The sequence below is a fragment of the Anomalospiza imberbis genome, chromosome 6 (genome assembly GCF_031753505.1).
Source record: "Anomalospiza imberbis isolate Cuckoo-Finch-1a 21T00152 chromosome 6, ASM3175350v1, whole genome shotgun sequence".
NCBI lineage: Eukaryota > Metazoa > Chordata > Aves > Passeriformes > Viduidae > Anomalospiza > Anomalospiza imberbis.
Window position 1 is genome coordinate 49939764 of NC_089686.1, and position 24042 is coordinate 49963805.

The 24042-nt window shown below is 35.8% G+C and overlaps 1 protein-coding gene across 19 annotated transcripts in view; it reads left to right on the forward strand.

Moving 5' to 3' along the window:
- SOX6 (SRY-box transcription factor 6) overlaps window positions 1-24042 on the forward strand; it is a 370313-nt gene that overhangs the window by 297255 nt on the left and 49016 nt on the right. For 17 of the 19 annotated variants that reach the window (XM_068194094.1, XM_068194092.1, XM_068194095.1 and 14 more), the window contains 3 exons: window positions 5592-5741; window positions 9531-9711; window positions 12297-12487. In XM_068194094.1, coding sequence (XP_068050195.1) covers window positions 5592-5741; window positions 9531-9711; window positions 12297-12487 — 522 coding nt within the window. The remainder of the gene's footprint in view (window positions 1-5591; window positions 5742-9530; window positions 9712-12296; window positions 12488-24042) is intronic. The other 2 variants (XM_068194101.1, XM_068194104.1) reach the window with 1 other exon arrangement.

Consider the following 24042-nt stretch of genomic DNA (forward strand, 5'->3'; position numbering starts at 1 on the left):
ATTTTTTTGTTGCAGTAGCTTCCTTTCAGAAATGTGTGCTGGAAATAATAAAGATGCTTCTGGTTTGGGGAAGTTGTAAAAACCATTTGTCATCAGATAGTTCTAAGTATTATTATTGGTTGTTATGTGCTCGGAAGGAAAATGCTGGTATTATAGCTTTGCAATGCTACTTACTAAATATACTATGGAAAAAATAACTGCATTACCTCTTGTAGTGCAGGATTTCAACAGCACTTGCAGTCACTCCTTAGAGTTTTTCATCTTTAGAAACCAAATTACTCATTGTCTAAATAGCTGAACTTTCATCTCTATAAATAAGATATTTCAGCTTTGCACAATTCATTTAAAATGCTGACAAATAAGGATTCTCACTTGATTCTCAGTAGCTTTATTGTTCAGTTTCATTTACTGTAGCAAATGTATTTGTTGAAGATGTAACATAGGGCTTCCATTTTTAGTAATGGAAGACTTCAGAATTAATCAGGGTTCATAAAAATTAGCATTTTTCCCGAGAAAAGAAAGTAAAAGGGTGAAAGTTTCGAGAACAGATCCTTTTTTTCTACTTCAAGCAAGCCACCTTCCACTGAAATTCTTTGTGATGCATCTTCCAAGTACACCCATTGCATTTTATTGTGCTGGGCCAGCCCTCATCAGCCACACTTTGTTTATCTGCTTCACTGAGTATTGCAACCACTCTTTTTCTTATCTCCATGTTTCACACATGGCTTTCTTATAGTTTCTTCAGAATTCTGCTGCAAAAATAACATCTGAATTATATCCCTGCAGCTGTGACCAAATGCTCCCTCATCACAGTCAGTTGAAATGTCTCTAGCCCTTGCCTTTCTGCTCCTGCATATATGAGTGGAACTGGTCTCTCCATTTGCTCCCTGAGATTGTACAACTAAAGAAGCTCCCTCTCTTCTGTGAAGCAGCTGAGCACTTACTCTTTATTGAAGTATCTTCTCAAAACCAATTTTTCCATAGGGCCTGTCCTTGACAAGCCCTTGGTAAAAGGGTTATGATGTGGATGTGGCACTTTGTGGACATGGTTTAGTGGGTGAACATGGCAGAGCAAGGCTAATGTTTGGACTTGGTGATCTTAGAGGTTGTTTCAACTTTAGTGATTCTATCTATGATTCCATGCCCCATTCTGTTTTCCTTGCCATGTGCCACTTCTGTAACATTTGATTCTCAAAATTCTTAACTCTTATTTATTCTCTTAGACTCATATGATGCAGCCTAAGAGATAAGTATGAATATTCCTGCTGCAAAAAAAAGGGAAAATGTTGGATGCAGAGAAAGCTTTGCTCTGTTCTTATTTGCCTTGCTCAGTCTTATTTGGCAGAGAATGTGTCCAGGAATGTCACAGACCTATGTGCAAGACAACGGTTATAGGGAAAGGGGCTTGAGCTAATGAAAGAGTTTTGATTATTGAAAGATAGTTGAAAAAAATAAATGAAAAAATGTTGAAACTTTTAGAGAGCAATGTGTGAGCCTAAGGCCTTTGTCTTCTGGCAAGGTATGAATGAATACTGGCAGTGAAGGCCATTATGCTTCTGTGTTATGAAAATGTCTCACAAAGGCATTTTGAAATTTAGATGGCATTAGAAAAGGTTTTAAGATTTTGATCAGTCAAGATGACCTATTATTAGTTCATAGCTTTTTAGATAAATTCTAGATTGTGAATGACACTTTTTATAAGAAAAGTGAAATAGAAATAATTAATCGGATTCTGTAGGAAATTTCTGAAGCAGAAAACACCATCACCATCACAACAGAATTATTACTTTTGTTTGTTATTCAATTCTTCTTGAATAGCTCTAAGCTCTAACAAAGGCTTAGTGGGAACTCCATCATTTCCAGGTAAAAAAATCAGTATACTCTTGTGCTGTTCTGTGCACATGCTGAGTACAGCTCTCTCCTACCTGTCTGAATTTTTTTTTAAGTAGATGAACATCATTCAGACTCCTAGTGACTTAGATAAATTCCCCTTGAATTTTTAGTTGTTTACAGCTGAAATAGAATTTTAGCAACAAATGCTTAAGTCTGTGAGCCTGTTAGTTCATAGGTACTTAAATGTGAGACTTGACTTGCCATTGCCCTGACACTTGTGGCATTTCAAAATCCCACCCTTAGGCGTCAAATCTGACATTAGAAGAAGCCTGGTTCTGAAAACCACAAAGCTGTATCCTTGTTTATATACCTTAAATAAGCTGGGCTTAAAAATTGTTAACTATTTCAGGAACACTGAGGAACTCAAAATGAGCATTACTTTTATTTATATGCTGGGAACTGGATTGTAAGAATCTAACATTTTGACCTCTGAGAAAAAAATAAAAACCAGGCTATACATTTTTAAGGCTTCTTAAAACAATCAAGAATACTTAATGTTTTTGAATATCTAATTTGTAATCAAGAGCCTCCTGAGTCAGTGGTTAGCATAAGGATTATGAAATGCTCTTCTCTTTATGTGATAGGCATAGATCAAAAACATTATATGTTTCAGTATTTAAGGTATTTTAATTTTTTTACTTGTGAAATAGTTTGCAGGTAAGAATTTCAGTTGAAAAAATTCCATTGAAGCTTTTTCTTTTGTGCTTTAAAAACCAACAGTCAACATTCATTCAATCTTTGGGTTTTATTCCTCTCCTCAGTCTTGCAAATAGAAGCTTCACAATCTGACCATCTCAATGTGAGGTCCTAAATTGCCATTTTGAGCCACAGCAGTGGTATTTGCAAAAATATCCCTTTTTTCCCCTGCAATGGTGGCATGCACGTATTTTTCCACATTGGCTAGCTCCCCGTACAAACTGGTATTTAAAACTTATACAGCTTTCCAGTCCACCCAGCAATGTTGCTAGTGCTGGTGTGAATTCTTGCAGTATTTGTACTTGCTTGTAGAACAGCTTTGTTTTAAGCAAAGCAGAAAGCAAATTGTTGTTGACTATTTATACATTTGCTTTTATGTTTTAAAATAAATTTATAGAAATGCCAGGCTAAAGCAAGCCCTGAGACCTTGGAATAACCCAGTCATGATTTATATATACATACAGATATAAAAATGACAAAATTTCTTTTTTTCTGTCTTCCCTTAGAAACATTTCTTCCTGACAGGACTTGCACTACAGCCAATACAGCCCTCAACACCCTGAGAGGGGGAGTGGTGAAAAGTTCTAATTTTATTCTACTTTTCCTGGTTGCATTTCCAAAATCAAACAGTTTCCTAGGTAGTCAGTAGAACAGTCCACTTTTCTTGATGTTAATCCTCCAAATGCTGTGGGTGTTTCTGTTGCTGGTCCTGGTGGGACACAGATGACCATCAAGTCCTGCTCTGACTGGTGTCACGTCTCTAACTTTGTACTGATCTTGAAATATCACTTCAAGAAATTTTCAAGGAGAAGCGGCAGGGATAAATCCCTAGTATTTATCTCTGCTTCTTGCCAGGCAACTCTATTGTAAATTAGAATAAATAAATTCTTCCCAAGCCGAGTGGGTTTTTTTTGTTTTATTTTGTTTTGTTTGTTTTGGTTTTTTTCCCTGTGATGGTAACAGGCAAGAGATCTCCCTGTCTTTATGTTGACCCATGAGCTTTTCAATCTTATTTTCTCCCCCATCCTGCTGAAGTGGAGGAGGAAGAGAATAGCTGGCTGGGCAACTGGCAGCTAGCCTAGGTCAACCCACCACACTGTTTTAGTTGCCACAATTGACAATCAAGTTTTATCTTCTATGAAAAATGGAATACTGTAGAAAGAATAATTTATACCCCACATTTTTGTGCCCTGATGGCTTACCTGAGAAGGAAATTCTTTTGAACTTTAATAAATATGAGTTTATTTACAAAGAATTCCTTTCACACTTTTGAAAGTGCAACACACAGTACTGTAAGTACAACAGTTTTAGTCTTCTGTTAGTAAAGTGTAAGTACTTTTCTTCAGATAGTTGAAGAAGTAGTTCAATTGGTTAAAAAAAAATAAAGGAAAAATATTTATGGACAAACCACAGAATATTGAGAAAGCCTTTATAATTGTTGGGTTTTGTCTTTAAATTGCATACAATTTATTGTGTTATCTCTTTTATAGTGCAGTGCCTGATTATTCCTGAGCTGAGAATGTGCAGGATTTCAAAAGTTTGTGAAATGTGCTTTTTACTCTCATGTAAGCAGATCATCCTATTAAGCAAGCAAAGGTTGACCTCAAGAACATTCTAAAAGGGAGAAGATCATATTATTAGGAGAAAAAAAAAACACCTACTGTTGTGTGAAAGGCTTCATTTTCATTCTCCAGAACCTCACCAATAGCTGGGATTTTTTTTCTGTTTTCAATCTTTTTCCTTCAAGCATAGGAAAAAACCTTGTACCTTAGCCAAAATATTTAAAATATTTAAACACCACTAATTTCAAAACATTAATCTGTGATCCTTTTGTAGTTCCTGGGTGGTACTGGAAAGGGGTGGAAACAAACAAATAAACAACAGTTTTCATTTGTCACCCTGAGCTGTGACTCTGCCCCTCCCTCCTGCGTTTGTCTCGCCACTGAGTCACTGAACTTAGAGTATTGTGTAACTTTCATTTCTGTGGAGGCTTGTTATATTAGAAAAATTGTTCCAAAGAAAGCAACAATTATGACATAAGCACATCTGGCTCTTGCAAATTATTCTTTATTAAGCTTTCATTTAATTACATGTGCTGAAAGGTCTGCTTTTGATTACTGTAATTTTTTTTATTTGTCCATCTGAATGATAGTAATGTTGGAAATTACATACAAACCACCTGGCTTTTTTCTCACTAATAAGGCAAAGTTTATGTAGATCTGTGTGTAGAAGAGGGATTAGGGTCTTCCCTGTTCAAGGCAGAAGAATTATTCATGATGCTAATTCAAGGTGAGGGTTTAAGTTTGGTCACTGGAAAGAAATTTGACCAAATTGGTTTTGTTCAGTAAACACTTTTTATTGGTTAGGATTGTTTATTTTAATATTAAATCTGTGTTTCGGTTAAACTTTTTGAAAAATTCCACTAGAGTTTTTTTTGGACGTTCATCACTATTTACAGGAACTTTTAAGGCCTAGACTCATTATTAGCATTTATAGAACATATATAACTGTACAGAGAGACGGAGACATACCTTGTTGGCTATTTTAACTTTGCCTTTTGTAGGAAACCATTCTTGTGGCAGGTCCCAGTAAAGTTTCTGGAGTTAGTGGTTAATTTCTTGCTAAGAACAGAAAGACCTGAATAATTATTATTTCTGACAGGGGTGTATACCCCCTTTTCATAAATAGCCTTATAATTTTGTTTTTAATATTCAGGCACAGTGTAATTTTTTTGCTCAACATCAGGACCATCATTAGCAAGAAAGAAAAAACTCAAGAAAAATCAGCAAAAGTCAAATGAAGGAAAAAGATATTGCTATTTGGGGGTTTTCCAGACTTTTTTTTTTTTTCTCTTTTTGCAAATAGCAGAAAGGGAAGCCACAAACAGAGCTGAAAAAGATCCTTTAAGAGAAGAAACACCAGTGTGGGGGAAAAAAAGTGCATTTACAGCTTCTTTCTTTAAGAATATTGCAGGAATATATGTATATCTTCTTGTCTTCCAGCAACTGTATGCAGCTCAGCTGGCAAGCATGCAAGTTTCTCCTGGAGCCAAAATGCCATCTACTCCACAGCCACCAAATACAACAGGGGCACTTTCACCCACTGGGATGAAAAATGAGAAGAGAGGGACCAGCCCGGTAACTCAAGTTAAGGTATTTTTCAGTAAAGAAAAAAGCTGGTGTTTGACAAGAACAGTAAAAGCAAATTATCTCTGTAATTATTTTACAATTGGAAGTTGAACCATGATACAGTTCTTCAATATTCAAATAAAAAGTTCCATTTTAGTGCTGTATTATCAGTAGAGAGAAGGGAAGAGAAAGCATGCACTTGTTTCCAAAAATACCAGGCGTCCCTCTTCCTACCAGAGGCAGCACAACAGATTCATCAGTAAAATGTGATATTTTCAAGATTTCAGTTTGTAATCTGGTAACATGCATAAATGGCATCCATTTCACAAATTGTTTCACATTGAACTCTTGAGTATCTTAAAATGTGCTGCTGGCTTATATTGTTAGGGTAAGAGAAAGACTGTAGATCTTCTAATTATTTTACAAATCTCTAGCTGTACTTAATTCTACAGTTTTGGAAAAGCCTCCTATGAAAATAATATGTAAGTCAGGGCTCTGGGGAAAACATTGTGTCGCTGCAGATTGATTTGACTTTTGCTGATTTCACACAGCTGCTGACAACCACGCTGCTCCTCGCTGGTTTTGCTCCATTGCCGAGTGCTTGTGCCTGCTTATTCTCACTAGCTTGGAACCAGGCAGCTACAACATGGCATTTGCCAGGAGCCTGGAATGAGTGCTGTGCTCTCCCTGAAACCCATGGAGCAGCCTTTGGGTGCAACTGCCTGGCTTCTCCTGCTGTGTTCTCCTGGGGTGGTTGGGGATTTCATGAGAATGAAAAACATGCTCAGGACCAATTTACTCCAAACTGTAAAAAAAGAAAAATCAACATTCAGATGTTTTATCCATTTGAATGATAGAAATATTAATGCTGAACAATTAAAATAAATCTAAAAGTGACATCTTTGTGGGGAGACAGAGAGAATGTATTGGGATTTTTGCTGGCTGCTGACACCTTACAGGCAAACAGTTCTTAGCTTCAAACCAGCTTGAGAAGATTTTACTCACTTAAGGTGGTGGTTTCTTTTTTTCTTCCCATTTTTTTGACATGAGAGTAAAATATCATTTGTTTTTTCATTATCATCAATCATCGTGGTAAAGTGTGGGTGAGTAGATATTTCTGCCTGGGCTGATAAATTTCCATGACACTTTTTTGCTAGGCTGAGAGTACTAATAAATAAAAACTTTTCCATTATGGCCAGATCTAACATTTATTTAGCAAAGCATTCACTTTACTTAGCTGTAGGTGTGTATTAGTCTAATATTTTACCTCTTGTAATCCAATGCCAGGTTTGGGAGCAGTCAGGGAAATTTACCGCATATGCAGAGTTTGCTACGGTCAATACAGAAGCCACCGAAAGCAAAGCCCAACTGTTCCAGCATAGTTGCCATAGTATAGTGATACCTAACACCAATGATTTATGGCATTGAGAATATACTACTGACTACTTTAATGTGAAAAAGTAATTCTGGCAGTGAGCGAGCCAAATGGACCTACACCAAACCAAACCTTTACTGTATGAGTCAAATTTTCCCTGGTTAAATTCAAGCACATATCTTCTTGAACCAAGGCCAGTACTGTTCCAGGTTTGTGGCCAGCTGAGTCCTATTACAGGATTGACCACATGCAAATTCTTGGGGCTTTCCCTATATAATGTAAAGTGAATGGACTAAAGTATATGTTAATAAAATTGAAGTCTTTTTATGATTATTTTTATTAAACACACTACTGCATTCAGAATATTAAAGATGAACTACAAGTGCTTTGTGTGGACAAATAGCAATAGCTAATGAAGAAATTATTAGTATGAAAGCGGTACCTATATTCAGTCTCTACAGATTGTTACCTTTTTTAGCTGTGACAGTTTTGATGGTCATGCATTGCTTAACAAAACCTCTATATTTTCTCTGGTTTTAAGCAGTTTGTATAAATTACATGTATTATTTATAGAATTAATGCAATTCTTTTATGGAAGCTAGATCTTTCAAAACGTAGTGATAGGTTTTCCTTAAGTCAGTGACCAGAATGTTTTACAGTTTTTTGGTTGCCTTGCAGAAATGACAATGCTGTCCATATGATACAAACAAACCAGTTCTGGCAGTGTTTAGAGTGCTTTCATTATTGTATCAGTACTAGATGGAAAAGCATTTCAAAATTGAACACTGTAGCATAGATTTGCAAACTTCGTGGTCTGAATGGGGCTCTGCACTCTTGGAAAAGTTTATGGAAGCCACTTTGTATCTGTGCAAGGAAAGAGCTCACATGTAGGTGTGGCCACAAAGCACCAAAATCGACTCTGTTCCTTGTACCTTTGAGCTTCTACTCTCACCTGGACCCTGAAAGGTGGTGGATATTTGTGCACACTCTGAGGCCAGGAAGAATTGAAATGTCATGCAGTTTTATGGGAAAAGTTTAAAGCTGATGATATGATGGCATTATAAATACCTGTTTATTACATGTTCATGTTTAATGCATTGTGTGTGACCAGATGTACTTTGCTTGACAGTAAGGAGAATGGAGAAGATGAGGTAATGTGATGTATTATTGTATTTTGACATAATTCTAAGCTTCCAAGTGATCAGTACAGTGTCTTAGAATATGAACAATCTCTTACATCCAGCATAATTCTGCTCTGGTCATATTTTAAATGAGAGATCTGTCTTACTGGGCTCTTAAATGACAGAAAATCACCGTTTCACCGTTTTCTAAGTGCTCTGTCTTGCTTAATGTATTAAGTAAAGGAACAAGCTGAAAGAATGGGAAGAAGGTTGCACTGCTAATGTTTATACTTATCAAAGAAATTAATTGCTTGAATAAGTTTTCTTCAAAGAGTTGAGATATTTTTAGATGGACCTATTCTACAGCACAGAAACAAGACATACGTCAGAGAGAGTTTCTTCCACAGTTGCAAATGAAAAATATCAAATCATATAAAGGTGCTGATACTAGATTTACACACCCTTAAAAATTTTCCTTGTCTTAATGCAAATAAAACATATATAATAAAGGTTAAATGCAGCAGAATAAGTACAGAATATGGGGATAATACAGAAGTATCGAACAAAGAGCAGAATAGCAGTTATGTGGAAAATAGTTTTGACATTTAAATAATAAAATATTGTAAAGTTAACAAAGTTAAACAGTAGTAAATAAAAAATATTTTAAATACATATGGTATGTAGTCACTACCCTAATAAGTAAAGGAATTTAAATTCAGTGAAATTCTTATCTCCTGTTATGAGGGACCAGCATAGATTATTTCACTGAACAAAACATGCACTCTGAATTAGATGCATGGAATGTATAAACTAGCAGCAGCTCTAAATGTGGGCCAAAGAGCTGTCAGGGCTTCCAAATGATTCTTTCATAGTAGTACTTCTGATTCCTTAGTTTCTAATACATTTAAAAATAAGCTACAGAACTTATTTTTATAGTGCCAGGAACTTTTCAAATAGAACCAGTGCAAAAGCATTACCGAGCTTCTGGAAATTTTAAATAATTCTTTGTAAATGCCCTAGGTTAATTTAGATCTCTGAAAACACATTAGGAAATTAAGCTGTAATATGAGCTAATTCAAATTTTAATTTGGCAAAAAAAATGATCCAGTCACATAGTTAATGTAAATAAGAAGCATAACACAGAGAAATTAATGAGGTTTCCTTTCGTTGAATCTTAAAGGAGGCAGATAATTAGCTTCTTTTGTTATTATTGCTGCAGAATGTGTCATTGTCTTTGAGGTGTAAAGTAACTGCTGCTTGCAATATGATGCATTCATTTGTCTTTTCCTAATAGTTATTTACATTAAACTCTTGCAGGATGAAGCAGCTCAGCCACTGAATCTCTCAGCTCGACCCAAAACAGCTGAACCTATCAAATCCCCAACATCTCCAACACAGAATCTCTTCCCAGCCAGCAAAAGCAGCCCAGTGACAGTGACGAACAAGAGTGGCATCCCCAGCCCACTCAGTGGATCTCTGGGAAGAGGATCCTCTCTAGGTAACTAATCTGTCCTGGAAAAGGAGAAAATAAGCACGTTTTCTGCATGAAATTCCAGCCTGAGCACGCCTACTTCTGGATTAAGTAGATACTTGGGTATACATTTCTGTTTAAAGTTATAGTGAGGCTTTTCAAATAATAATTGATTGGCAAAGTTTTAAAAGAGTATCCAAAGAGATGTAGCAGTGTGTGACAAACAGAGGAAAGAAATACATAATGTAGGAAATATATACAAATACACATAGATAAGTAAATAAAGATAGATATATAAAACTTATAAATCAGGTTTGTTTGAATATCCTAAAGGCATTGACTGGGTGTATATACACAAAGTTAATTTTCAAATTATAACTTCTGGATCAAAAAAAAAAAAAAAAAAAAAAAAGAAAAAAAACTACCTTTGCACAGACATGGAGACTCACCAGATACTAGATATATTTTTAAAAATAGAGATGGAAAGGCATAAATCCAGCCAGTTTATGTTATTATTTCATAATGTTTTTGTTATTTGATCATATTTTTGTCATTTGTTCACCCATCTGTCAGGATTTTGTTGATTTATATGGTTACAAGTAGGGAATTTTTGACCTGTGTTCAAGATTCTTTAGGCTCATTAAGTGCTGAAACAAAATTGTTCTGAAAACTATGTATGAAGACTACTTTAACCAGTCAAGAATCAAGAGCTGCAAAATGTAGATGATCAGCCCTAAAGTTCAAATAGTAAATTTTAACAGTGACTAAATACTTTCTACAGACCACTTATTCACAATCTGTAGCTCAAGTGTACTTGTAAAATATATAGAAACACTTGTGAATAATGAATAGATATGTTAAATACATATATTAAATATATAAAAATTATGGGTTTTTTCCCATTCCCAAACACTTGGGAACATCATGATCTCTGAAAGATATTTTCTGCAACTATCTAGATACTCTACCTGTCAATTTATTTGCAACTATCACTGCATTATCTTACATTAGAAAGTGAAATATCAATCCAAAGTCATAGACCATTCAAGGGAAAGGAACACAGAAGACAAACAGTGCCCAAGGTATATATATTTTTCACGTAACGTCATTAAAAAAAAATTGTCTCAATCCTTCAGTATAAAAAAAGACAGGAAGACATTACCAGCAATCAGCAAACCATGCAGGAGTTTTTGCTAAATGTACATGATTATTAATCTAATCACGCAAATATGGTTTCCAACTTCTTTAGGGTCCAGAATGGAACTTAGTGGCTGAAATTGTTCAGAACAGTGAAAATTTGCCTCAGCAAGAACAATGGTTGTCTTACAATACATTATTTTGATTTTGTAGAGGGGTGTTCCATTCAGATAGAAAACATCAGCAGTCCCATCACTTGTTGGGATCAGATGAAAACATCACAGTCTGCATCCCTTCTTACTTAGGCCATAATATTAAATTTAGCATTTGTTTCCCAGGATAAAGTGTGAAAAACTCTTAATCATTTTTATTAGAATAATTTAGGGTCCTTTGAGGTTGAATTTGCTGTATTGCACTCACCTGAACTCCAGTGAAATGCAAAGAATATATAAATTATCTTTGAAGGTTAATTCCAGATCTTAGCCTGTTTGGGATTTTTTGGTTGTTGCTTTGGATATTGGTTTTTGGTGGGATTTTTCACTTTTTCTTTTTCTTTTCTTTTTTTTTTTTTTAGTAGTAGGCTGTCAATAAGTACACAAATCTAGCAAATTCAGAGCTTTTATAAAAGAAATTTGCTGGCCAGGCAGATGCACAGGTCACACACAAAATGTGATTGATCAAAATTCCTAAGCTAGAATGTATATGCACCAATCTATCCATATGCAGTATAGAGAATACTTCCATGTAGGAGCAGGTGGATCACAGTTTTGTCACAGCAATAAAAAAAGAAACAGTCACAAAATAATTGCTGTCTTTTTCTTTCAAATCTAAAACTGTGTCTGGGATACTCATCTTCATGATTGCATTGCAAGATGTAACAGGAATGCTTGCCTGAGTTTGATGCTTGTTGAAAAGTTTCTTCCTGTTCAGAGTGATAGAGAGAAAGCTTTTTTCTCTACTGATTTAGAGATTTATACTCCTGTTATGGCGATAATGACCTTTGTCCCCAAAAAGTAAATGTTAGTGCTGTTTCTGAAATGGGAATCCAAATGTCTAGAGTTCTCTCTATAAAGAAATTCTAAGAACTGACATGGAGTTTCATGGCCTAGTAAATGAGACTTTTTCCTTTGTTCATTTCACTAATTATTTTTAATACCTCAAAAGGTTTCCAGTTTAAGTTTCAGAATACTACTGTCTTAAAGACATATTTAAATTTGAGTCCATAAGTATGCTCAGATGGCTCCATATCAGGCTATTCCAAGACCTCAGTGGATATATTTCTACCAGCAAAAGAAGTGCATGAGTTTATCAATCACTTTAGAAGAGTAATCCAGCCTTCAAACAGACAACAATTGCCACTCCCCCTCCTTCTGCAGATGTTGGTTGGGTGCAGCTCTAAGAGTGTGAGAGCAGAGTTCTTACTCTGGATTCCAGTTTGGATAATTACCTAAATAAAATGTATTCTCTTTTTATAGATATCCTTTCCAGTCTTAATTCACCTGCCCTATTTGGGGACCAGGACACAGTAATGAAAGCCATTCAGGAGGCTCGAAAAATGAGAGAGCAAATCCAAAGGGAACAGCAGCAGCAACAGCAGCCTCATGGTGTTGATGGAAAATTGCCCTCCATGAATAACATGGGTCTAAACAACTGCAGGAATGAAAAGGTAATGTCTCCCATTTCCCCACAGTCTGTCACTCACTCTTCCCTGCAAAATAGCTTCTTATTTTTACATGAAATTTCTTTTTAGAGAATATAACCCTCTCTGATTTCATGTTAAGTACACCTTTGTCACTTTGCAGTGCAGTGCTACAAACTTCTCTAGGTGTACGTGACAGCATTCATACCCACAGTCCTGTGCATGCACATGAGGAAGCTGTAAGCATGTACATAGAAACATGGAAAAAGGCTTGGTTGGAGCTTCCATTGTTCATGGTCTAGATTTTGAATTGTGCTTTTGAGAATGGCTTTGATAAATATGGCTAAAAGGCCAGTTCTGTGCTAGCATGGTGGAGTATTACAATGCCAGTGCATGAATTGATTGTGCTTGAATCTGTGGTTCAGGTGGAACAAGGAACTTAGGCGCAAAACAGCTACATTTGGCTCTCAGTTGCAGTGAGAAATTAGAGATTAAACTTTCTCTGTTGAATCTTCAGTGTTGAATCACTGAAATGAGGTGGCTCACTAGAGTAAAAGGATAAATGAGAGAAAGTGTTGGTATAATAGGACCAGCACTGGACTGAGCAGGACATGATCCAGTTTACAAAATAGCAACCTGGCAGCATGTGTGAAAGGTGAAAGGTAAGGAACAGTTTCTGTCACCAGTCAGAGGACAAAGAAGACTCTTGAAAAATCCCCTGTACCTGTGTTGTCACATTCTGTGGCCTTTCTGAGGTCTTCAGGATCTGCTTCAGCACCAGGTCTCTGCATGTACACGAGGGCAAGACAGCAGAGGATCTGGTAACTGGCTGATGTAGAGGCAGCCCTGTGGATGGAGAATGCTTCTCTGTAAGCTTCCCTAGAGGTACCACTGGCTGCAAAAAATGCAGCACAAGTTATTTTTCACCAATGCACAAAATCAGTCGGAGACCACAATACTTATTCCAGTTATCTAGAAAGGGAAAAGTATTATCCCAGTAATCACTAAAGCTTTGGCAAACAGAACAGTTATGATGCAATTTAGTAATGGATGGAAAGAAAACTGACACATTAACTAGCCCATACAGCAACCAGTGTTTCAGACTATTTGTTAAAACACCAACAGGTAGTCCAATGCCTGTAAACATTCTGTGATTCTCTATATCAGAAGGCAGGGTAGGTTCTTTGTTTCTTGGGTGAGGGAGGGAAGACTATATATATATATATATATATATATATATATATATATATATATATATATATGGTAGCCCAAAGGCTAACAGGAGTTTTGAGTTCAGGATGAGTAAAAGACTCAGAAGAATATTAACTGTAACTTAAATTATGAATTTGATAATATTCTGATCTTTTCTCAGCCCACAAGGGAATTCTCAGGTGAGTGTTTTGTAGCAAAGTACATGAAGACAAAAACAGACCCATTAAAGATTGATACACACCTTTTAATTTCATTTTATATTTTTGCTTGATTGTTTCTTTACAGTACTCAAAACAAGTAGTGTCTGTTAAAAAAGATTGGTTAGAATGTTGCCACACAGAAAAAACAATGCTTTTCCAAGTCAGACTCAGGGTCTAATAAATATGTATGTCCGCTAGCATTAGTTTAAAAGTCATAATTGGAAACCCCATGTAATACAAGTTGATATTGTTAAAAATATAGAAATGAATAATGATCAAGCAGATTGTATTCAAACACTCTAATTGTAAAGTCAGTGTTTGCATTAAGTAATCAAGAGGCAGGATACTAAAGTCCAGGTTATAAGAAAAAAAGTCACATACATGATCAGTATTAGGAGTGTATAAAATTTTGCTTATTTTAAAATTTATTTTATGAGTTTCAGTGGCTTGATATTTAAAAAATATCTACTATGCTATAAGGGCTATTAAAAGAATTCTTAACATTTGATTTCGCTTTGAAAAATAAGTATAAAAATGGCATCCACTTACTTATTGAGTCTCTTCCCTGAATATTTTCAGTATCCTGTTTATGTCTTGTATTCAATATAACAAGTGCCAAATAGGAACTTTCACCCTTTAAAGCAGAGTCAGTAAATATTTCAGCGAATAATCTGAAATTTCTATTTTGTGCCAGTTACTAGCAATACACTGATTGATGCACAGCTTCCGGATTGAGGTTATACACCAGGCAGTCAGAGCAAAAAAAATTTTTCTTTTACTTGCAAATATAGCAGAGTGAATCAGAACTCTTTAACAGATACAAATAACATCATTCTCAAATGCCATCTTTTGTGAGGAGACTTTTCATGGTGGCACTTGCAACTTTCAAAACCTAAGGATAAAACAGCAGCAGGGAAATCTGTTGTTAAGTCTCCCAGTGACCCTATGTAATCCTGCTGGGTTTATTTATTACAGCAGGTACTACAGAGCCATTTGGGCAGGAAAAGCTTGTGATATGTGCTCTGGTTTTACCTTTGGTGTGCTGGTCTGTTATCCTCGTCCCACGGATGTGAGAAAAGGCAGAGGCTGCAAAAGAATGGGATATAAATCAGTCATTTTCAATGATGGTATATCCCCACTCTTATCCTAGAGAAAATAAAAGTATTTATTCAATCATGAATATTAGGAAAATGTATTTATATTTTATAGCAAGTATAAAATACATTAAAACCAGAAGCATCCTTTGCACTAACAGAATTCTAGAACACTCTTCTTTCCCCCTTCACCCTCTGCCTTTCAATTTTTACATTATGATATACTTCTTTTACTCTAAAAATGATGGGCAGGATGATCAAAATGGAGGTCGGGGAGCAGGAATGCTAGATCACTTCAATTAGAAAAACATAATTTTGAAATAATTGTATGCCAAGAAAACTGTGTATAGTTTCTGTCATAATCCCAGTGAAGCTTTGATAACAGTTGCAATTTTGGATTGGTTTCTTTTGAAGAATCAGAACCCTGTGTTTTCAGGACCAAATTTTCAGAAATTGGCTTCAGGTAATTAGACTTGTAGAAATGAGTAGCTGGAAGCTGGCACCAGAAAAAGATGACAAATTAATTGCATGCAGCTGGTTTAAAAAAAAAGCTATTGAGTTCTGGTCAGTTATTGGTCTTCAAGTTCAGATAGTTGGTAATAGTTTGTTGTGCAAATGATTGCGCTCACAAAATTATGTACATAACTTCAAAGCCTGGGCTTAGGCCTTTTTGAAAATGTGTCATTTAAATCTCAGAAAGCTTTGTATTTGGTTACAGACACAGAATTGAAAATTGCTTGTGCTCATATTCTGCTGTTCAAAAAAAAAAAAAAAAAATCTACAAAGCTTTCGAAGTGCTCACAGAGATTCACTAATTAGAAAGACCAAAACAAAAACATCCAGCACTTGGGGGCCCAACATTGTCATTTCCCAAAGCATTAAGGTTGGCTTATACTTCTGAGATGATAGCATCCTGTGGAGTTATTTGAGCTTGTGTGCTGCTGTGGGTTAGGATAGGCAGGTGAGCACCACACAGCCACTCACTTGCTTCCATCAGTGGGATGGGGAGTAGACTCAGAAGGGTAAAATTAGAAAATTTGTAGGTTGATTAGTACAGTTTAATAAGTATAGCAAAAGCTCTGCATGTAAGCAAAGTAAAACAGGGAATTGACTGCTGCCCATTGCCAGGCAGATATTTAGCCATTCCCAGGAAAGCAGGGTTTCAGCACAAATAAATTACATGGGAAGACAAATGCCAAAAACTCCAAACATTTCCCTTTCCTTGTTCTTCCTCCAGATTTTATTGCTGAGTCTGATGTCATATGGTGTGGAATATCCCTTTGGTCAGTTGGGGTCAGCTGGCTGGGCACTGTCCCCCTCTCAGTGCTTGGCACACCCCCAGCCTCCTCTCTAGCAGAGCAGCATCAAAACCAGAAAAGGTCTTGCTGTAGAAGCCCAGCTCAACAATAGGTGAAACATCCTTGTGTTATCCAGCTCTGTTTTGGTCATAAATCCAAAACTCTGCACCATGTGAACTAAGCTTAACTCTGAGCCTAAACCAGTACAAATGCACATGAGGCAAAAATATCACTCTAACAGAGTTGAAGTTTCCTGTTCATCTTCAGGTGGAGCAAAAAACTCCAGTGTGGTCTGACTGAGGAAAGGGAAGAGTAATGTTGTCAGTCATTTTACAGAGTAAACAGAAATGCTGGGCAAGGGGAGAGTTAGGAAAATGAAGAAAATAATATACAGAGCTTTTAACATGTGATAGAAGCAAAAGCAAAATTATACCAAAAATTCATTAATTTAGAGGATTTAACTTTTTTCCAGTCAAGCCATACTTACCTTCAACAAAAAAAGAGTACTCAAACAAAATCTGCATTGCTTCAGCTACTTGTATTTATTTTAGTGTTTCAAACTACCGTCATTGCCTAGAAGATTTGCTTTGATTTAAGGCTCTAAATGAATCTGAAAATGTTATATAATTTATAAGATAACTGACATTATTTTAAAAAGAATCAGATACTATCTTTTTGTACATAAAGCAGGAAAATGCTGACAAAGATGCTTAATGAAATCTTTGTATGAAAAATATAGGTAGAACTGTGATTGGAGAAAAATATATGAAGTCAAAATAGAATAAATACAAAATCAATTACCACAACATATTTGTATCCCCACATCCCCATTTACTTCCCATTAAGCATATTCATTGAGATCTGAGAGTAAGCAGAATTTAATATAACATTTTAATGTTTATATTCCATTCTTCATCTTTTGTAGATTTTCAGACAACTGTGTATTTGCAGTAGAAAAGCAGAATTAGACCCCAAAATAAATGACATTTGTCATTGCCTACTTCCTGGGAATCATGGTACTTAGCACCTCTTTTAATGAACCTTTTATTCTTTTCTTATCTCTAAATCAAAGTTTCACAAGTTGAATCCACATAATTTATCCTAATAGAGACCCACAGTTTGTATGTGAAATGTGCACATTCTTAAAAACGTGTTTTATTCACCCCTGGAGATATTACAGTCCATTGATCAAATCCATATTTAGGCACTTGGATTTGACTTGATAAGCCATAACGACCCCTTTGGAGGAGTTACGCTCTGCTGTATTTAGGACTGTTAAGTGTGTGGATTATTGTGACAATAGAGTATAGCAACTCCTCTGGAGCTGTTACACTTCATCATGTATATGAAGCTCCTGCACACATGTACAAACTTGTACAAAACCACTTCAGGAAGTCTTTGTAGGAAAAGTCACTAGTCATGCATAATCTCCTTCTGGCTGCCCACAGCCCTGCAATGGCTCCAGCATTGTACTGTTATTTTCCTAAAGGCAAGCAATGCTGCATTATGCTGCCATCAGTTTTTTGCCAGCTTTTTCTCCCCATGCATTCAGCATCAGAAACAGAACAACTGCAGTGGCAGGAGTCACACTGTCTGTTCTGTATGTGCAGATTTCTCAGAAAATCACAGAGGATCACCTTGTTACAAGCAACCTTACTATGAGTCATTTCTCAACTCTGTTAAAAAACCCCAAACACATAGTTAAGCAAATACTTTCCCAGTTCATTCTGCATGCAATTCTTTTGCCTTTTACTGAAAGGAATCCTGACCACTTTTAAATTTAGAACATGAATTAATTGGTCATTAGAGCCTTGTGGATTTCTTATAAATCTTTATGAATATGTGTTTAGATTTGCAGGTACTCATCTCTTCTCATTTCTTTTTTTCTTTTAAGAAAAACTTGTATTTTCATTTTCCCCTTTAGTTTCTTCTAACAGACTATTGATAATTAGTAAATAAGAGATCAATGCTTATATTTCAGTCTGCAGTGAGATATGACAGAAAGTGTAAGCATTTTCAATTGTATCTTTATTTCTGTTGGTTAAAGCTTTGTTCTACTTGTAATTAAAGTGTGAGTACCTAAAAATTACAGAAAAAATAATAATTAGAAAAAAAAAAGGGATAGCAGTAACAACAGCAGATGCCTAGTTTTGCAAAGTTATTACTTTTTCTATGGTATTGTCTCCACACTCATTGTGGCAAGTTCTGGTCTCACTGTAACTTAAGAAAGGTCCTGATCCCCACAGCTTACAATTAAGTATGATGTAATTTAAGTATTTAGATTCTATAATTAAAAATCTAGAACTGTATAGAAAGGGAAAAAAGGAAGACATTGATTTACTTGAGGAACTGTTGGTGCGGTCTCACTTTCTTGCAAGAATATAGACAATTTATTCTACTCAGTGGGAGTGTATTCCATCTGTCTAATGAAGACTCTGATTCCTACAAAGAGACACTGCAAAGTGCTTTTTCCTGACTACATCATCCTTCTCAGCCAACAAACCTTTCCCTGGGGACTTTCTGGGATGTGGAAGGACATGTTGCATAGAGACAACCTCTTTGCAGATCCATCATTTTAGAACAGACAAGTGGCAGGTCTAAGTTAAATGCCCTGGAATAGGGAAAAGTTTCAAATACAAATCCCAGCAGTCCTCATACTTCTTACAAAACAAATGTCCTTTATACTTGACTATGAATCTGCTCAGTTTAGTAATCTACTTGTGGCTGTACATAATATATGTAAACTATAACTTTTTTTTTTTTACATTAAGTGTTCAAAGTTACTTTCCTAAAGCCATATTTGAACACCAGTATTTTAATCTGAAAAATGTGTATTAAAAAAAAAAAAAGAGAGAGAAAAGAAGAAACAAAAGAAAAAACACAGTTTGTTCCAGAATTTTTTGAAATTGCCATAATTTTGCAATTTCCTTTTTAGGCTTAGGGCTTATCCTAGTTACATAGACATGTGTCTTCATTTTATACCCATTGTAATATTTCCTTAATAATTTTGAAAGGAAAATAGTGACTCAAGTAAATTTTTTTGATGTGGCTGCAATGCAGGAGCCTAAGTCCCACTGAACTAGCTCTGAAAATTTTACCCCAAGGCAGACAAGCAGATTTGTGGCTGCATACACAGTAACAGTCTATTTTCAGTGGAATTCAGCAGTCTTGTATCCCTCTCCAGCTCTTTTTATGATAATTTGGACAATTCAGAATTTCAGCTGATGTAATACTGCCCCCTTTTATTAGAACTGGAAAACATGCTGGACCTCAAACATTTAGTTTTTTAGCTGGAGAATTTCTGTTTATTTATACTGTTGCTTCCAATATTTGAATTTTCATGCCAAGATAAGATAAAGGCTGACAAGCATATGCATTTGTAACAAAGAATGGGGGGGAAATAGTAATGATTCCAAGCAATATATTTTTTCAGGGTGTATTATGTGTGGTATGACTGGACTTCCTAGGCAGCATATCCCTTCAGGGAATTCCCAGCTATTTTTTTAAAGAAGTTCAAGGTGTAGATGATTTCTGCTTTTGTATGAATGTCATACGTGTTTGCATTGATTTTCTAAGTGTATTTAGGGGCACACTGAGCATTGTCATTTTTGTTTTTCTTTCGTGAGTTCTGATGAGGAATTAGATGCATTTTTGAATAGCTCCGTGGTTTTAGTATCTCTTAGACAAAGGTAAATATTACAAGGGATTTATGCTTTGCAACTAGAACTTTCAGTATAATTTGAAATTTAATTCAAAGCAGAGCATCTTGGAAAAAAAAATCGCTGTGTCTCCAACCATATTTTTAAGCAGAAATGTTCCAATTACAAACTAAGAAGGAGAATGACTAATCTGACTTTGGATATAACCCTGAAGCCTGTAATGTATCACTAACTTTTGTAGATATCCCAGGAAATACAAACAGGTCAGACATTGTACCCATACTAGAGAAAAGTTTTATCTCATCTCTGTTTAAGTAGTGAGAAAGGTTTTGGAAGCTGTGACTGCTCATGCACAGAGGGGTCAAACACAGCCATAACATTGGTGCTCAGCTTCTGAGAGTTATGGGAGGAAAATACCAGCGCTAACATCAGCCCCTGCAGAAGAACACAGCCCCATTATCAAGACCAGGTTTGTAATGGGAACCAGGTGCAGGAGGCTGTGGATATGAAATCTTGTCAAGGCTGTTCCTCCAGCCCCAGAGATAGAAATATTAAAGCTGCTCATGAATCGTTGACTTTGTCTGTAGGAACCATACGATGAGGCCTTTAATTGATCACATGCTCTTGCTCAAATGCTATTTACACCTGTGCAGTCACACTCATGCCTATCAATGCACCTACTAAATTTTTTTTTTTTAGGTTTACTTTGTATGCTGTGTGTAGAAAGACATACAAATAATGTATTTGAAATTTGCACATTAAAAATACATGTTCACTGAAACTGTGGAACTGACAGGTAAAAGACAAAAAGAAAATCTCTGGCATATGTAGGTCATCTAAATTTGCAGATAATTTAGCTTTGGTGACAGCTTATAGATCCAATTTACACCGACAGAAGAATTTTCTGTGCAACCTTTGTTTTTAAACCTTTTTCTCAATTACCTTACTTTCCAAAATTGTTTTTATAAAATTGGTAGTTTATGCATTTCAATTCCAATGCATTAGATGTACAGTGAAATTCTTAGTCCCTCAAATCATGTAGAGGCTTATTAAAATAAAATCTAAAGTATTTTTTATATTGATTAAATTATCAAAATTAATTGAGTGAAAAATATGCAATCTTTGCAAACTCTAAATCGTGGAAATTTTACTGGACCATAAATTAAAAAAAAAAAAAATTGACCAGCCCAATAGTGATGTACAGATATAAGAAAATAAAAGAGAACATACCTAGACATTAGCAACCTATATGAAACATTATTATTTGAATGACTATATACACATATATAGAGAGGCATACATGTGTATACACACATGCACACACACTGTAGCGGGTAGAAACTTCCTATATTAGGTGAACTTTTAAAGTATTTTATGCCTTCATTTCAATGCCAAGAGCACTTGGTAACAAAATACTCTTTCCAGGAAAGAAATCAGCATGAACTTTTGGTATCAAGAGCTATTTTTACACTTGAGTATTGGCTGCTAGAGGTTTTGCCATTACCTGTGCTTAACAGCGTTCTTGCTGAACACAGTTATGATTTTTTATTTCTGTTGTCAGGGCTGCTTGAAGAGGTTGTCTCACTTCAGGTTTTAGACCAAATTAATAATAGTGTTCATTATAATGATGATGATATTAGTAATAATGGGTACTTCCCTTTCTTCTATTGCTTTTCCAGCTCCAGAAAAAAAAAGCCAAATTCACTGCTTTTTCCCTTGCATGGGGTATTTCATGTGAAAAGGATACAAACTTTGCCCCATTTTGGTCTTCTCCCTTAAATTTTGGAGCAACTGAAAATTCAAAATGAACAGAATTAGATTGAAGTATGGCTCAGGAATGTGTTGAAAAATTTGCACAAACGAACAAGGATTTTGCAATTTTTTTTCCAAAAGATGATGTTCTGCCATAAAGGATAGTGTCTTTCTGATGACTGTAACAGCATAATGATCTTCTTATATACAATACATTTCCCAAGCTACTCAGGAGAATTTACAGATATATATACTGAAATTTATTCTGTGTTTTTATTATGCTTCTCCACAGAACAATAAAGATAGGTTGAAAATTATTGTTCAAGCATAAATTTGCTAGAATAAGAATATATTCATTGATTTAAATTGTGGGTCAGAATGGCAGCTGCACAATCCTATCATATCACTTCCTCAATTGTCCTGCGAACTACAGAATACATTTGCATATTATTTCACACTTAGATACAAGCAGAGACATCCGCAAAAGTTACTTCCATTTTTTTCCAGGCTCTGTGTATTCCTCTAAGCAAATTTGCTGCACCAAATGCATTGCCAATATAACTCTCTACTGCAGCAGATAAAGTACAGCAAAGATAAAATTGGATTGCTTTCCCTGATACTTCATTACATTCTAAAATTAAAAATGTCTCCCGTTTCTCAAGTGTCATTAGGCTGCATCAATAGGTATGATGAATTCAAATACACTCCCTGTTGTTTAAGGATATTTACTAAGCTGCCTGTTTGTGGGATTATACAATATTTTTTGCTGGCTTAACTGTTCTGCTTCAATCTAAAGAATAGGCATGCTAACAGGTAAAATTGTCTTCATTTATCTCATGAAAAGACTCAAGCCAATAATGTGAAATGTTGTTTGCAAGTGTTTGTTTGAAATCTGATTCATGGAGTTGGACCATGCTTAGTCCTTCCTTTGTTTCTTTTCACAAATATTCATGCAAATGGGGTTTTATTTCTATGAGTGTATTTCCATTTGAACATGGAGATTTGTGCACAATTAGGCATTTGCACTTTATGCACAAATTGCTCAAACCCTCTTAATAAGAAATGGAGGCTTTCATGCAGCACCCACTGACCAAATGAGAAATGCAGTATCAGGGAGATCTTCCAGCCCCTGATAAAATGTCAGTGCTAGTTATAGATCTTTACAGCAGCTCCCTGCAATCTGCAGCAATTTAATCTAGGGCTGCTGAAGGCCTTGCTGCACTATCCCTTACCACGGCCATCTTCTTCCTACCAGTGGTATGCCAGAGGCAGATTCATGGGTTTTTCTGTGGTGCTGAGGCTTTTGGATGCAGGGGCTGATAGATTGAAGTAAAAGATTTTTGTTACCTAGGCAGTATTTGAGCTGAGAGAATTCCCAGTTGCCTTTTTTTTTCCCCAGGTGATTTAGGGCATAGTTGCATTATCATTGAGATAGGCACTGAAAACAATGTCATTTATCTTAGGTGTCCAACTACAGCATACATGAGAAGTAGAAAACCATTGAGCATTTAAGTGCACAGTTCATGCAGAGCTCTAAAAAGTTGGATAGCTAAAACAGTGACACTCATACATGTATAGAAATTGCTGAACCTCCAGGGGTAGTTTGAAAAGATAAGAAATACTCTAATTTCTGCATTAATTGTTCACTGCACTTAGCTTGTTCATCTCTAGTCACATAATACTAACTCCACAAACAGGAAATCTCCATTGGAAATGTTTAACTGGGTAATAAATGATACTCAGCATCAGATTGCTGATATTAAAATCTTGTTCAAGTCATACTAAGCTGTTATAACACTACTTAAAACCTAAAGTTTGCCTAACCCACAAGCTGAAATTGCCCAGCTTACATCCTGAAAATCTACAGACATTAATTTCCCACTATTCCACTTTTATGCCTCTGGCCTCTAACATGTTGCAAATGCTTCTATAAGAAAGGCTAGGAAAACATATCAAATTTCCGTTCTATTCCACTTGCTGACATTCATTAACTGAGGAAGAACATTGAGACATGGTTTTGGAAAGATCTCCCCTCTACCTCCACCCATTCCAAAGCAATTTATTAAACAGCTAGTAAGAGAAGTGGGACACTTGTGGTTTGATGTCAGACCTGTGTTGATCAAGTAGCTGGGTGCATGATTTCACTGTTATCTTGCCAAAGGCTTCTTGAGACAGCAGGCAGCATTTCTATCTCCCTGCCATTTTCTTTGCATCCTGGAGTTCAATTGTGTGGTAACAATTTCATTATATGCCTCCGATTTGGATGAATTGTCTTTTTACATACATTGAGAATCTTGCTTTGTGCATCACACTTTTCCCATTTCTAAAACACAGGAACACTCTTGGCTGTGTTTTGAATGCTGGTAC